The following is a 17,438-nucleotide window of genomic DNA, read 5'->3' as shown; positions in this document are numbered from 1 at the left end:
ACTTTTGAGTTTTCACCCAGCAGTATCACAAATCACTGCAAACATAAAAAATGCAGCATTCTAGCGTGGAACAAGAAGTCAGAAAAAATTCATCAGAACTTGATTCATGTAAAAGGTCTGAGCTGTGTCTGATGGGTCTGCTCTGAATTGTAACTTACTTCAAGGTGTTTTCTCAGTTGTTTTTTTTTAACATTTTCAGTGCGATTCATGTAACTAGAAAATGTCTTTGACACTATCAAGTCTTATTGCCTCATATTGCCCATTATTATGTAAAATCCTTTTTTCATACAATTACTGAGGTCTACTTTAAAATCTAAATAGATTTTTTTTTTTCTTTTTAGCTACACTTAAATCACTTGGCATTTGGAAATACAAGAGTGTATTTTTTTTATACTTTATTGGTTACTACTGGCCCTTCATTTTTCAATGGAAATATGAAAATAAAGGTAGATGGCCCTTTCCCCATCCATCAGCCATCTTGCCCCAGGATCAGATCACTAGATTATTTAACCTTCTTTGCTTTTAGACAAGATGCTTCACCAGCAGGTGTTGATCCGAGTTAATTGCCTATCAGACCAGCTAAAATTGTGAGAATATTGGGGAAAGAAAAGAAGTTTATGACTCTTGATCCTGCTTGATCTTATACACTGTCTGTTTTTTACAGAGAAGGTACCACCGCTACTCTCTGGCTACAGGAAAAAATCTTTCCTTACTGGAATTGCTGGAGGGTAAAACAAACAGAAGACATTAACACAAATGCCATACTGGACATGAAGGGCAGTGTGATTCATTGTAAATAATTGGAGATAGCTTGCTGAGTTCATTCACTTTTGTATCTAGAAGCCATCAGTGCCATACATCAGGACTTGCAAACTATTCAGATAAATGCGAGTCATCTTATGAATATGTTAAATATGCTTTGCTGGGATAATAGGATGTTAGCCAGGATGGCAGGGATTCATAGGCTCTAATTTTCTTCATGCTCCAGAGCAGAGTTTCTGACTGAAGAAACTAGGCTTTGCCTACTTCGCATGTGAATTCATGCATATATTTGAAAACTTAGCTAAGAAAGAGCACAGTGTCAAAAATAGGGACACAAACTATGCCTGCAGACAAACTGCAGTTGGCATGTGCCATATTTGCCCCTTGTATCTGATGCATACCCAGCTAGTGAGCTAGCGTTCAGGCATCCGGTGCTGCGTATGCATGCCTGAAAACATCCCAGGCACTAATTGTAGGGCAGATCACAAATTAAAATCCCAAACTTGTTCTACTACAGAAAAAAACCACCCCAAAATGTTCTGCATTTCATCATCCCATGAAGCAGATACACGTAGTATGTTGCTTCTTATTTCACCAAAAAGCTGATTTAGTTGCTTAAGGTACAGCATAAAGTTATTCTACATTTTACTGTTTTCTGCTACTTTCTCTTCACATAATTTCTGAGTAAAATAATTCTGTTTGGCTGATTGATTCAGGAATTTGACTGTCGCATTTGAGGCATGACATTTGAAAACGCATACTAATGGACTTTAAATGTGTTGCCGTAAGTTTTAAAGTGATTTTTTTTAATGTTGAGGTGGAGCACTAATATCTCTTCAGGTAAAATCTATTGCCCCTAGAAACAATATTTTAAAGTTCGGTAATATTCATGACTACATTCCCCTTGTAATTGCACCACTAAAAAGAAAACCAATGTGCTGTACAGGCTGGCCTTGTTTGAAATAGCTTTGCAAAGACCTGATTTTTACAACAGTCTGTTGCAAAAGACAAAAATAGTGCCAGAACAGACGAATAGCTCAAATGCAGTAAAAATTCAGCTGCAATGGTTTGGAACTCCAGTGCTCCATCTCTGCCTGGTCTCAAAGTGGCTTTCTGGTCCAGTCTATAGCTAACCCTGATGCTGCTGAGAATTCAAAGAGCGGTCTTGCTCACTTTTGTGTAGGCAAGCATATAGGCCGCCCTCAGAGAGTGAAGCTAGCAGCTTAATAGCCTTACCAAACTGTTTGTGTTATAGAATGGATAGTTCCTCGTGGAGCTGAGGACACAGGTATTCGTCAAAAATGCAAATTGGGAAGAGCAAGTATTTATTTAAAGTCACTGTATTACTGCATATCTACCTTTAACAAAACTCACATTCATGCTGTTACTGGATATGTGGCTGCTAGTAAGGTCATCTGTTTGATCAGTTTTAAAATTGAGTTGTGATCACCAAGGGTACCATCTGCAAGTTGAACTATGGTTGTAATGTCCCTGCCACATAAAACACAAGAACGATTCTCCTAGTGCACTATTCATTATAAAATCATCCTACTGGAGTTTTAAGTTTAGAATGTGTGGATTTTCATATTTGAGGAGCTGAAGCTAAGTTTTTTTTCATGACTACACAGCAAAGCTCACTTAATGCAAATGAGAAGGAGCATCAGTCAACTCCTTGTTGCATACACCTCTTAAGTAAGACAGAAAGAACCTGATTCCAGATGCTGCATTGGTTCCAATGTGTGCAGCAGAAGAAAAATGATGTGAGTCCATGTCCCACTGTGAAAACAGAGGGTTGGCAATTAAAAATGTCTGATTTTTTTTCTTGCAAGTAGAGCATGAAAAGCTTCTAGTGAAGAATGAACGCAGATGAGCAAAATGACATTTTCATGGTCTCTTGACCACCACCATGGTTTAGTATCAATGGTACTACAAGTTAGTAGTGGAAATTATGTGCTGTGTTTGTATTTATAAGTGGTGATAAATGACTAATCATATCAACAATTAGCAAGCAGCTCACCTGATAAAAGGAGATGTAGTCAGATAGCTTCTGCAGACTGTCACTTGCTCAAGGACAAATGATGTGCTTTATAGGAAAGATGCTATCTTCAGCTAGAATAATTAGAGAAGATGTAGATGAGAGCTGTATGTCTGATGGAGTTACCCTCCGCTGTTGCTCTCAGAGGGCTTTCTTGAAAATCGCATCTGTAATGGATATTATGCAGATTTGAGAGAAAAATTGAAACATGCGACTTTTTTATTTGCTTTTGATGTTACATTCAGCTGCTTTCATCTCACAGGATAAAAGTAATTGAACAATAATCCCAAAGAGAGTCAAATATACAAATCAATAAGCTGCTCTCACAGGAGAATTTATTTTGATGAGTGTACTGGTACCCAACACTTCCCTAAGCTGTTAGGTTTCCGTTTGGTGGTCTTGTACTATTTAATACAGATAGTGATGTCTAGATTGGAGAACATAGACAATGAATAAGGCAGATATACACTCTGAATATCACAAAGCAAGAACAGATTTTAATCCTTTGATTGACATCCTAAATCTTAATTGAGTGCTGAGAGCCAGTTACTGTCTTTTTTACTTTTGAGTTCTTTTGGGAAGTATAATGAAAGCAAGTGCTTCCATTAGATGTGGTAGTAATGTAGGCAGTGGTTAGGCAAGCTTCCTCTGTTGAGCATTTTCCTATCTTGGCTGTGATGTGCGGATGAATTTGGGGTCCTTTGCACTTTTTTTCTCTGCAGTATTTTCCAGTGATCTTGGATCTTATATTTTTTAATATATTTTTTTTTTAACAATTTCATATGCATTCTTTAATAAATATTTTGATAGTCCCCCTCACCTTTGTGTGAGGTGCTATGATAGGCACATAGAGAAAGGGAATCCGTGTTCCTGGTTCTTAAAGTCTAAATACGAAAACAAGTTGAATGTTACTCTCTTGTATACAGCTTTGACTACACAGGAAGTTTTCCTCAGAATATAGATTAAGCCCCTTTGTAGAACCCAGACTGTAGTGCAAAGAGAAAATACCAGGAGGAGTTGGAGGTGGAGCAGGTGGTACTATCTGCTGCCTGAAACTTTCTATGGTCCTAGGTAAGGACCATCTCTTTAGGACCTGTCAAACTTTGTCATTTTGGCTGGAAATCTTAAAGGTAAGCAAACCCCCAGCATGATGAATGCTTTGGAAATCTTCAACCATTTCCAGGAAGGAGGTAAAAGGAACATAGGTTTTGCTTGTGCTTATTCAATTTTTAAGCTTAACCCTACATCTTCTAGAGGAAGCAATTAATGTATCTCTAAGGCTAACCTTTCCCTCTGGAGTGTGGTGGGTTTGGGGGGGCATTGTTTGTTTTGGGGGGGTTGGGGGTTTTTTCCTCTCCTGGCAATATGAAAACCCACCACAATCTGTCCGTGTGATTGAATTAGATGAAATGGAAAATTTGTAGTCTGTGTGTACACAGTAGAAAGTTCACAGATGGTTAACAGCTAAATCTTCAAAAGACTTCAGTTGCTCTAAGTTGCTCTTGTCCTGTCCAAGGTTAAATCTGATATTAGAAGTGAAAGGATCCTTAATCCTCTGGCAAAAATGGTTTCCCTGCTATGCTCAGTCAGCCTGGAGGAGAAATCTGCTGGACTTGAACTTTGAGCTGATGAGATGGGTTGGCAGAAGGGAAATGGGGAAGTGGGTTTAGAGAGGAATTGGAAGAAGAAGGTGGGAAAGATGATTGTGTAGGGCAACTGGGCATGAAGAGCAGGAGAGGGAGCTGGGCTGTCTTTTAAGGATGAAGGAGGAACATATGAGCAAGATCTGAGACTGAGACCTAGTGGCTGATAGGGATGAGGAACCCAGTCTGATGAGAGGCTGCAGTCCCTGAAGAAGAGTGGATTGGGAAAGACTGGCAACTCAAACTGGAATAAGAAGTCTTAGGAGCAGATGTAGTTGAGGACTTTGAGTATGGAATAAGTGCTGGAGTCGAGAAAAGTCTGAGCTGAGGTAGGCAGAAGAAACAGTGATAGTGTGGGGGGTTATGGAGCAAGGAATAATGAAGGAGTAGAAGAATAGGTGGTTGGTAGAAAATGTTTTCAACCATAACCAAAATTAAGTCTTGCAATTCTCTTGCTACCTGCTGGCACAGCTGAAGACATAAATGGCTGCAATCTACTGCTATCTGCTAGTTAAACCATTATTTAGTTCACTGAATTGACAGGCTGTGTTGACACTTGCATCTGTTTTACATAGAGCTAAAGATGTTTTGTGTACTTGGAGGAGGTAGTGCTCCTGTGGAGAAAAATACTATCTCAATATTTAGTAGTCTGTGGGCAAGAGGCCCAAAGGTGCTTGGGTGCTGTGATGGTTGGGCCTGAACATGTGGTTTTGTGTATACCCTTTTACCCTTGCAGGGAGGCTTGGGCTACTGTGTGACACCAGGATACTGAAGGGCTTAGATGAGCTCTTTTTGAGTTCACCGATACTGTAGACACTTAAAATTCTCTAGAAGTCCTTGGACAGAGTGCATAGGCACAAATAATGCAAAATTCACATTGCACATGCAACGTTAACTCTAACTGGACCCAACACTTGATTGCTTCACTTTGTAGCTGTAATGGCCTTAGGTTTTAAGTTTCATAGGAGGTTTTTAAAGATTAAGAGGGAAGAGAAAGTGGTTGTATCTGTAAATCTTGACAGAGTAGAGCTAAGTGGATGCTAGTTGGAGATCCCTGATGTTTCTAATCTTCTGCTTCTTGAGGTAAATTATAACCATCTAGGGAACAAATGCTAACACATCTATGGAATATTGTTATTTTAGTAGCAAAGCAGTAACTATTTTTTCTCTGCCCTTCTTTCTTGTCCTCTGCTCTGAACAGGAGGAAATCATTAACAGCTGGAGGACAACCAACCATCAAACTGACTTTTTCAGCTCTAGTTCTAGGTAGGATTATTAGAGGAAAATGAAATTAGGAACACAGTATTTTCTTTATATAAATTCAGTGGTGAATTAAATGAACAAAAAGTGTGTTTCACCATAAATGCTGTTACAACTTGCAGACCTGTGGTGCCAAGCTGTGGCAGTAGTTATTGGAATGTTTCAGTGACATATTAACAAATGTTTTCTTAGAAACTCTTAGCTTTCCTTAACACACTTTCAGCAAATGGATTTCCAATAAGCATCTACCTCCTTTCTCCTCTTTCCAATTCAAAATAAACTCTTTCAGGGCACAGTGGTGCATTTGTGTGGAAATGGCTTTGCTAAGAAATTGAAAGGCAGGATCTGGATCAGTTCCCTGCACGAGCTTTGCAATATCCCTGAAAAGTGTCGTGATCTGTATTTGGTGCCCAGAGCATTGCTTAAGCTAGTGGGGGGAAAACTAATCTCTTGTGCTTTCATTGGCAGCACTGTCTCATAGACTGATCCTAATGGGGTGGAAATGAGCTCAGCTGCCTAATTCTGTTAAAAACATAGGCTTTTTTTCACACATGAATGCCCATCTACTTCCTTCTAGCCTTGTTGTTAAAGCCATGGCAGCAAAGAATCAAGCCATAGTTGCTGAAAACAAAACACGCTGCTTTTTTTCCACTTCAGTTCTTCTTTTTTTTTCTATGCAGTAAGAAATGGCCAGTGCAAGAGACTTAATTCACCCAGAAAAAAACGTTCTAAAGTATAAAGATCTCGATGTGGACAAATGAGCTTTAGGGCACGACTAACTAACTTGCTCATTAGTATTGTAATTTTAAGTAGTACTGTGATCCTTGTTTTACTGTCTATGTTTCAGAACCCAAAGATGAGGGCAATGCACCCCAGAACCAGATGTGGCTCTTGGCAATCCAGCTTCACTTCAGCTGTGATCCATGTGCAAGCAGATGGTCAGCCCAAGATCTCCCACGGGCTGGCGCAGTTTTGTGTCAGAGCTGCTAGTTGTAGTAACACACAGAGCGCTCTGGTCATGGTGAATCTAATTTCCTAGCTAGTGGACAACCAGTTCCCTGCTCCTACCTATGAGAAAGAAGACAGTAAGCAGAGCTGTAAATCTCCCTCAACATTTCCATGTGCCAGTAAACAAGGACATGACTGTTTTCTGTCATATAAACGGTCCAGAGCTATGCCCATGCCTTTAGGTTCATTAGGGTTGACCTTCCTGTGCTCATCAAAATCAGAGCCCAGTTTTTTAGTTCTAGGATAAATATATTGGTATAGGACTTTGTAGGGAAGCTTAAAAACTGAACACCAACACGCTTTGCATGGATAGCGATCTTTATTATGTTCTTCATCTTTCTCCCTTCTGAAGACTGCAGGAAGTTTTCTCATGGCAGACTAGCTTCATTCTGAGAGAGCTATAGATGTTCCTCAGGCAGAACTGGCTGTGTGGTGGAGGATGTGTTCATGCGTGTGGGCATATGCACAAGTTCATGCAATGATGTCCCTCATAAGTGACTTCCACGACTATTCATTAAATGGTGCTAATACTCTTGTAAAACTGTAGCTGGCTGCTAATCACTTGCTTTACTAAGCAAATGAGCTGAGAAGTGATTTAAAGGATGTGTCCAGGCCTACACAGCAAATAGGGTTTAGGGAATGGGAAGTTACAGCTTTCCTTAGAGGACAGTATTAAGCAAAAGAGGATGGCAATAATTTGACATTCTTTGGTGAACAATCCTACTTCTTGGGGGCTTGTTTGTGGGTTTGGGAGGCTTTTTTGTTTGTTTTTTTTTTTAAACAACAAAACCAGAAGTTCTTCAAAGTTTATAAAGCAAGGGATCTGAAGTTCCCCTGGGGGATTTTCCTGAATAAAATCAGCTCCACTGTGAGCCTGGTGGAGAGTTCACCAACTTCTTAGCCTTCCTGGAGGAGCAGTACCTTGGCTATTGCAGATTCATGCCTACTGCAGTGCAGAGCATGAAACAGTGAACAAATCCTGAGCATGTCTGATAATAGAAGCCTGTAGCCATGCAGTGGGGCCATGTGGCAGCAGGGAGATTACAGGTACTGGGAACAATTTGGAATCGTTTAGAATTGAGTAATCTTCTGAGCAGGCAATTAATCCAGATGCATTTAAAAAAAAAAAAAAAAAGGTTGCTGCTGAGTTTGAAAAGGTATACTTGGGCTAAAAAAAAGACTTGGATTTCAGTGAGACTTCTAGAAATGTGTGTTGGGGGATATTAACAAGGCTGCTGTAGTCCTGACACTATGGCCTCTATCTTCAGATTACACTAAGAGTCCTAGCTGTGTTAGAAGCTACACTCTTTATAGTCTTGACAGTGTTTCTGAAGAACTGGTTTATCTGTATTTTCTCGTACATAATGCCTGTATTGAAATCCTTTAAGAGTATTTTCTTAGTGGCATACTGATCAGATATAAATGGTCTTAAAGAAGTACTGGTCCTGCCCCTCACGCTTCCCTCTGGCATAAAGCTACTCTGCTTTATTTTTGTTTGAGCTAAAAGTGCAACCACCATATCCCAGGCAAAGGGCAATTTTTGGGCTAAATGCAGTGCATTGATTTTGTTCAGAGCAAACTTTTATCTGTTCTCCACCATCCCAAAGAGTGTCTATAGCATTTGGAAATGAACATTTTTTCAAATATGTACATCCACATAAGAGCAAACCATCCATGGCATTAATGGCAGTGCATTGCTGACTTCAACACCCTAGTGGAAGAAAGACATGAGCATGAAATTAGAATTAAACTGCTGGTCATAAATTGTATCCAGACTCTTTCTAAAAATGTGTTTCTGGAACACATTGCAACCAGTACTCAGCTGCAGGAATTGGAAAGTCTCTTGGTCTAGTTAAGGCAATAACTGGGAAAAGAAACTGGCTGACATAGAGTTACAGTCTCTGTCCTCTTTTCCACTAGTTGAATTTCCAATCACCTGCTCCTGAGGACTCCCCATTTGTTTAACCTTATTATTATGGTTGTAACATATTCTACTTTGCTTTGTAATTATCCAATCTTAGCGTTCTTAGCAATTGAAAATTTTGTTTGTGTTTTTTGTTTGCTTTTTTTTTTTTTCCTTCTGCCAGTATGGCATGCTGTAGAGAGAAAACACCTTAAGATGTCATCAAGTACAGGGAATCTGCTAGTCCCCATCACACAGAGATTCCTCATGTATGACTACCCATAGCTGGTAAAAAACAGAGTCACTGTTGCTCCTGAATCTTGAGAAAAATGGACAAGCCTCAAGCGGTTTAGGGCAATTAGGATATTTCAGTAGTGCCCACAAAGCCAGTGTTTCATCAACCGATAGCTCCTTCTGCTAGATCTGCAAGTAGAACTGGAAACTTATTTTTTTTTTAATAATTTTTGGTTTTGAAAGACAGGTTTCTGAAAGAACATAGAGAATTTCTCTTGCAGATTGCACAGACATAAAAGGAAGCCACAGTTACAAATGAGAGAAAGCCTATCTGCAAAAGCAATGCTTTTCTCTGCTGCTCAGAATAATTCAACAGACCCATGACTGTGTAGAGGAAGCCTCTCTTTTACCTACTATTTTGATTACCTTAGTTATTTTTATGCAGATAATTTATGTTTTGTCAGGAACCAGCTTATATCTTATTCTACTCTCTTCCACTTACTCCACTTATTATTTGAAGATAACAGCAGAAGTACACAGAGGAAGAGATAATAAAAATAAGTGCACATGTGCGATAGTAAAACAAATAGTTAAAAAATTTGTTTATACATAATAAAATAAATCTGTAAAAAACACACATTTTACTTTCAATTGACAAAACCCAAGTGGCTTACCTGCTTTGTAATCTCACTTTCATTAGCATATTTAATTATGCTTTTGTATTTAATCATCAAAATGTTCAGTAATGTACATTTTGTTCCCAGACATGGAATACCACTGCTATGTGTATCCATGAGAGATGTTTTTAATAAAATCAGTAATTACCCTTTATTGTTGTTTTAAATTATTATTTTTAAGTTTGTTAGGGAACAATAGTTTTCGGTATAAGAGGAAGAAACCTTTCATTTTACCATTTTATAACGTAATGAAAAAACTATCTATTTAAACAGATGCTAATAAACCTTTTTAAAAAGTAGTGCTTAATTATCTTGAAGTTGTTTACAAGTGAGGATTTGGCAGCTCCGCTCCCGATGTAAGCTAGGGCAAGCACAGGTAGGTAGTGCTGTGGCAGGCGTTGGTAGCAGTCAGTGCTATCGGGTTGTGGTCCTGCTCTCCCGCAGGCTTTGCTTTTTGTACGACATTGGGCACGTATCAGCATGTGGACTTTTAGTCTGTGAGCATGACAAGCGTGTTTTGTAACACTTGAAGGGTCTGCCAAGTTTCTCAAACACCAGGTACTCAGTTTAAAGGGATTTGGGTTGATTTTTCTTTTTTTGTTGGTTATTTTTGTTTCTTTGTTTTTCTTTTGTTTTTGTTTAACAAGGTTGAGCTATGAAATCGGAAGATGTTTAATGGGATTTGTAGCGTAACAAATATTCCACCCCCCCTTTTTTTTTTAAATCTTGGGTTTCTTTCAGTGCAGAATACAAAGTAAAATTTGCAACTGAAATAAAAGCAGATCAATCAAAAAATGAAGAAAATGTGCTGTGAACTGAAGTAAAATGATTGTGTTAACTGTTGAGAGAGCTCATCCCTGGCTTATCTAAGCCCATAGTCCATTATCTAACTTATTTGATCTTTCTTGTATAATAGATTCATCTGTGTGGCAGGGCTCCTCCTTCTTCATTGCTCAGAGAATGCCATAGAATAGCCTATTTTAGTTCATTAGCTGCAACGACACCTATTTCTTTGTGTATGACTTGGGGTTTAGTTGATTTGTAGGTATCTCAATAAACAGACTGTATGTTCTGTGGTGATTTTATTGCATCAGTCTCACTCCTTTCTTCTCTTTTCTCTGTTGCAAGTCTTCTCTCAGAACATGCCTTTCTGTATATTTGCCTGCTTTCAGCTTTGTCTGCACAGTCTTTAGACCAGTGAAGATATCCAAACTGGCATTAAAAAACAAAACAAAACAAAATTAGATCCAAATATTAAGGAAATGTTCTTTCTTCAGGAAAGGGCAAAGCCAAAACACTTTTACAGTACTGAAAGACTAGTGAACTCTGCTTAATCAGTGTTTTTATCTGTCATGTCTGAAAAGGCATTTATACCACATTCAGGCTCTAAAGGCATTGAAATATGATGGGCAGCAGCTGTGAGAGTTGTGACGCTCAGCAAAGGAACTCTGTCACAGAAAGACATGCTGCACTTCAGGGACGGACAGAGTTGTCCATCATTCTGAAATGTCCACGTACAGGACATTGATACGGAAGGTGTTTATGGAACAATTCATCTGCCAGGATCTCTTTGACGAGATGAACAGCACACACTGTAGAGTTGGTTGTTTTATCCTGAACCATCACACAAACTTGAACTGTGCATTTAAGGTAAACCACCTGAATGCTTTTGCTCTGTTTATCTTGCTATGGTTTTTTGACAGTAGGTATGTTTCTCTAGACTTGTTTCATCCTGTGGAAATTTAAGGAGGAAGGGGAGGAATAGGGAATAAAGGCGAGATAGAGAAGGCTTCAGCTCTAGTGTAACACCTGGAGTAAAATCATTGTCAGACAAATTACTGTTTGGTTTTCCATCTGTAGAACAAGAACAATGTCTTTGAAAAACACAAAGGAACATCCTAACTGCTGATTCACAGTCATTAGGAGTTTTGTTGCTGTTGCATGAAAAGTGTCCACTGTCTCAATTTATTGAGAGAGTGAAATATTCTATGAAGTTCTCAACCATACTATGATACTGCCAAATTTATATTTTGTAAATGAAAATAAATTTAAATATTTTCTGGGCTACAGAGAGAGGTCGTACCATGCTGATAGTTGGGAGGACATGAGTTTTGGCATTTTATCAACTACCAATGCACTCAGTCTTCCCCTTGTCTCCTCCCAGTCTGCCTAGGAGGAAGGGATGGGGACCCTACGGGGCTGCCCAGATGTTGGTTGCCTGCTCTGGTTGGAGTGACTGGCTGATGAACTCAGGTGTAGGTGTGTTGAGGGGAAGGCAGGAATCAGACTCACACCTATTTTCCTTCTCTTTCTGTATCAGAAGGCATCAGTTCAGGACTCACAGAAAGCTGCCACACCTGTCATGCTCGTTTTTCTTCCCTTTGTGCATTTTCAGTCTCTGTAACCTACTGCTGGGAAACAGAATTTAATCAGTGGACACCTGCACTGCTAATAAACTCTGCCTTCTGCTCTCCATAGGGTCAGGAGACATGGGCATGGGGCCTCAGACAAGTATAGACATCTTCCACTTGATGTCATGTCTTTACTGACAGCAACAATTTCTTGCAATTAGGCTCCTGCAGCAGGTAGTTAACCTGACGGCAACAGCTGATTGTCTCTAACTTCACTGCTCAACTTGAGCTTCATGTTCAAACTCCAGTGTTTCACCATTGCTTCCTTTGCTCTCTGTTCTCTTGATGGAGGGGTATAAAGCAGAGACAACTGTTATTAGTAATCTAAATCAACCTTTGCTTTTCTATACCTCACCTTGAGCAAGAAGACTACAGTGAACAAAATGAGATCTGTAACACTCAATAAGGAAAGAGCAAAACCAGCCATAAAAGTCAACTTTTCTATAAAATTGTGATAGGAGAAAATGCAGTCTGTGAATGTTGCAGGTCACTGTTGAATCAAAAATGCCTGCTTACCTGGACTAAGGACTGAGAGTACAGCTGAAGGATCACTGCGAGAGTTTGTTTTGTTAGGGCCACTTGTACATCACAAGTGCTTCAGAAAGGTTCGTGGCCTGCCGAGTGTTTGCAGCAGCCTACCAGAGTAATGATAGGTATTGAAGCAGCAGTGGGAGATGCAGTATTAAAAAATACTGTTCAGTCCTTGACTTCGATGTGAACTTTGAAAATGTAATTAATAGTTCAAACAGGCTGAAATAAAAATACAGCATTTGCACAGTGGAATCCCAAACACTGCAATTTTCTTTGCGTTGGTTCAAGTCTAGTTTTAATAGATTGGTGGTAGCTGTTTCATTGCTCCTGCCTCTTAAGAATTTCCTTTGGTTTTTCCAAGCGTCAAGACACTTAGAAAATTTTACTTCCATTTATGCAGGTTACACCAATGTCTTTTTGTATATGATCTCTTAAGTATTCAAATTGTGCCAGTCTGTTTCTGTCTTGCTTTGTTAGGTATTTTTGTACAGTTGAAGTTAAGATACATATTAGCAGCTTTTCTTACACTAGCCAAGTGCAGGGTTAATAATTTTCAGGGATTTTCTTGTGTTATTTGGAAGCTATAATTCCAGAAATACAGAAATAGAGAAGTTTGTCTAGTTTCAAATATTCGCCACTACTAGAGGACTGTAGATCAATTATAAACATTTTTAGTTTTGTTTCTTTTGGGGGAAAATAAGTCATTAGGACATTATAAAAAACAGGTGGTGTCAGAGACAGTAGAGTCCAGGGATAGGTACTCCAGGCCTTTTGAGATTGTATACTTACAAAGCTAAAATGCAGAATTAAATGGACAAGGTAGTAGGACCACTGTCCTTTAAAAACAACAGTACAAAATCTCATCTTTGAAAATGAGTTTCAATGGCTTACGCTGCAGAGGAAATCAGTGAGATTCAGAGAGAATATAAAGATTTCCAGGTCATGCTTCTATTTATTGATTTAATTCCAGTTTGGTTTCTCCCTCTCTGAACCTAAAGTTTAAACCTAAAGTTTAAATAGTTTTTACTTACTTATTTATTCCCACTTTGCTCAAGAATCTAGAAGGCCATTAGATGTCATGTTTCTACACATGCAGTTAGAGACTCCTTAGGCTATGGGTATTTCCAAAACCTGCATCCCCTTCCTGCTTTCACTATGAACTATACAGCATCGTGATCTCATTTTTTCACTGGACTGAAAAATCTCACATTTTTAGGATTACTGACCTGAGAACAGATAGTTCTTGGGAGAATGTGGTATGTTCTGTGATTGTGTAGTGGGTTCTGGACTATGTTTGTGATCTGTGTTTTAGCTTCTCACTTTGTAACTCAAAGTCATCTGTGGTTAATAGGCTGGTTACTCTGTTGAAAACATTGTGCTGCAAAAACAAAGAAAGGCTTGAGGTTGTATCTTAGAGCATTTCCAGTAAAACCTTGAGTAGAATTAGAAACTGGTTGATACAAGGCAGCTTCCAAGACTTACAGTTTTGGGTAAGAAAGGAAAGGGCAAATGTGAACAAGATGAGAAAGCAAGCTAAAAACTGCAGGTAATATTCTATAGTCCAGGTTTTGGACATATGACTTGGTGGGATGGTGCTGAATCTGAGTTATTCCTTACCCACTGATCAAGTCAGCACATCTGACATCAATAAACCGAACACCCTCTAATTACCCATTCATTCCATAACATGACTGACTTAAAGAAAATAACTGTAATTTAAAAAAACCCCAACAGTATACCATTAACATGGAGGTTAGTTGCCATCTTCAGCTGCATCATTGTCTTGGCATGAAAAGTTTTTGCCACGTCTTGGCCACATTCTGGGTTGGGGTCTGGAGTTGATTACTTGGTGTAGTTGAGAGTTCAGAAGGACAAGCATCTGCATCTTGGAATGAGGCTTGTGCTTACCTTTACGGTTTTCAGAGTCTGAAAGATTTCACAGAACCATTCTTTTTGTTCACCCTATTTATCTATACAACTCACCTACAGAAATGTTCTTTTCATGGGTTTATATTAAAGGAATGATTATCACCTAATGCTAAGTATATATGTGTATATTTATGCATACAAAAGTTCTAGTTTCTAAATTATAATTTTTTTGACATACACAGTACTAAAGAATCTCATTTAAGAGGTGTTTTCTGGATGCTAAGGGATTGACATAACTTATATGGAATCCTAAACCAGTTGCTAGCTTTAGGCCTCTGGTCCTTTAATATCCATCCTATTTCAAAAGTGGCTGCACATGTGTGTGTGTGTATAAAGATTCAGAATAGTGTTCATTTCAGAAGTAGCTATTTTTCCCATTGCCAATCACTGGAGTTTTTTAGAACTAATAGAGGATATGCTGGTTGTTACAGTGTGTTTTCTGCTTACGCATTAGTAGATTGAAGTCAGTATGGCTGGTGCATGCTTTACTTTCAAGAATTACTAGAAGGCTTTTTCTCCACTTTAATTATCTTTCAAAGAACTGTAACAACTATTCAGGAGTCCTTGTGACTTTTTTTTTGTTCCCATGAAAATGTTCTGTTCCTTTCTTAGGTTGAAATCGTGAGAGAACATGACAAGTGGGCAGAACACTAAATTGTGCTCTAAATCCAGAAACTTTATGTGAAATTATGTATTTTCTAATTACCTTGCTTAAATATATATTGAGCAAAAAAGAAAACGAGCTACACAAGTTGAAGAAATGTCAGATAAACAAACTATGACATGTGTAGTATTATTACCATCTGACATATCTCAAACTGATTTTACTCATCCTTCATTCTTTATATCTGCATGTCTAGCGGTGCATGCATTTATATTTTATATAAAGGGCAGAGTCTGTAGTCAGAGCATTTCAGTTATGTTGTTAAAAATAAATTAAGGAACAGCAGGTGCAAGTGATTCCTACACATGAATATTCAAACTGTATCTCAGTCAGATACTGTAGAAAGAATAATAAAGAGAAATGAAACTTTGGTGGGGCCAAGGCATTGGTATGATCTGAAATAAAAGTTTTATTGGCACAAGGTTGAGATGACTCAGAAAACTTATTCAAGGAGTGGCATGATCTGCTCGTATGCTCCATTGCCAGAACATTCAAGAGTTTAAAAAATTGAGGGGGCAGTAGCACTGGGATGTTGGAAGTGTAACAGGCTCTTAATCTTGATTCTTACACACTTGTGCTTTAGCCTCTGAGCAGAATGGGTTTAGGGTCGGCAGGAGGGTGTAGGGGCTACATAGCTAAATGGAAAGCTAAGAGACTTGAGTTCGTTCCTTCTCTGGCAGCCATTTCCTATGTATTTGCATCACTTAGGGCTGGACTCACCAAGGTATTTAGGTGTTTTCAGGTAGACTATTGACTAGCTTTTTTGGGGGGAATGGGGGCAGGGATAAGAATGAAGAAAGTGCGACTTTCACACTACTTAACTGGTGGAATCATACTGCCATTGTTGGATTCAGTGGGGTTTCACAGGAATCAGGAGCATGACTACTGTTCAGGGCCCTGTGACAGGGGATTTTCAGGGAAAACTCAGGAGCCAGAATGCATTTGTGGATCTGACGTTCATTTCCCTATCACTTATACATCATAAAGACAAGAACATTCAGAACTGTGAAGTGCTTAGATACTCTGGCAATATGGAAGGGAGCATATTAATTGATGACTGGCTTCTCTTAATGTCAATTTTTTTTTTTTCTTTGCTTGCTTCACAGATCCCGTCCATGGACCACAAAATGTAGAAGTTGTTGATATTCGCTCCCGGCAGCTGACGTTGCAGTGGGAGCCCTTTGGTTATGCGGTGACCCGCTGTCACAGTTACAATCTCACAGTCCAGTACCAGTATGTGTTTAACCAGCAAAAATTTGAGGCAGAGGAACTCATCCAAACTTCTTCCCACTACACCTTGCGAGGCCTTCGGCCCTTCATGACCATCAGGCTGAGGTTAGCCCTCTCTAACCCGGAGGGCAAAATGGAAAGTGAGGAGTTGGTTGTGCAGACTGAGGAAGATGGTAAGTTATGTTGGGTTTGCTTGCTTGCTTGTTTTTTAGGGGAAGACTAATATTTTCAGGTTGTAAATAACAACATAACCCTCTGTCCCATGAAACTTATAAATGGCTTCTCTGGACAGTGTGTGTGTTATGCAAGTAAAATTTGTAGGTGTAAATAATTTCCATTTCACAGCCATGTTCTTGAAAGGGCAAGGATCCCTGAATTGCTTGGAAATGACAAACGCCAGTCTGAGCAGTTACCAAACAGCGGTAGGTTTAATTCTATAGAAGTCATGTTCTGAACTACCCAGGGCCCACAGAGCAGATTATCATATGGGCAAATGTAATCCTGGCATTTGTTGATTTTTCTTGTGCCTTCACATCATTGTCCCAAAACCAAGTATAATGTCTTCCTTTCCAGAGTGTAGCTTTTCTTAATACTGATCTTCTGGACATAGCATTTTACATACGTCTCAGAAGCTAAATTCATTTGGTGCTAACTCTTCCGTTCTTGGTAAAAAAGAACTGTTTTCCGGAAGTGGTGATGGAAAGCTTTAAAGTGTTATTATCCGATCTGAGCTATTTCAGACCAAGGACTCTCATAGACTACAAGACTCCATTCTGTCTAATGTGTTAAAAAAGAAGTGTTCTTCCTCTGCCAGAGCTGTAAGGAGTTGCTGTCCTAAGTTTCTCTCAGCTGAAAGTGGCTCTCGCAGTCCAGTATATCATATGGAGGGACATAAGAGGATGGCAGGTCTTTCAGAAAAATGAACGGGGTTTTTATCAGACAGGCTTGGGAGTGAATTTAGTTAGTTATCTTCCACAGCATTAAAATTTTGCTTGAGTAGGTGGATTTTTTAGCTGGCCTTGTAGCCATAATGAAATATAAATCTTACATTGTTACTTTACTAAGGAAATCAATCTTTCATATTGATATAGGTGTGCAGCCCAGTAGCATCTTTATGCCAAAGTGCAATGTGGCTGTTTAGGTGGACAGAG

At 39.0% G+C, this 17,438-nt stretch overlaps 1 protein-coding gene across 6 annotated transcripts in view; it reads left to right on the top strand.

The window, feature by feature from the left end:
* Positions 1-17,438, top strand: part of PTPRT (protein tyrosine phosphatase receptor type T) — a 501,782-nt gene that overhangs the window by 323,326 nt on the left and 161,018 nt on the right. For all 6 annotated transcript variants that reach the window (XM_069807237.1, XM_069807218.1, XM_069807208.1 and 3 more), the window contains exon 8: positions 16,164-16,460. In XM_069807237.1, coding sequence (XP_069663338.1) covers positions 16,164-16,460 — 297 coding nt within the window. The remainder of the gene's footprint in view (positions 1-16,163; positions 16,461-17,438) is intronic.

Source organism: Haliaeetus albicilla, chromosome 2 (genome assembly GCF_947461875.1).
Source record: "Haliaeetus albicilla chromosome 2, bHalAlb1.1, whole genome shotgun sequence".
NCBI classification, from domain to species: domain Eukaryota; kingdom Metazoa; phylum Chordata; class Aves; order Accipitriformes; family Accipitridae; genus Haliaeetus; species Haliaeetus albicilla.
This window is presented reverse-complemented; position numbering and strand designations above follow the sequence as displayed.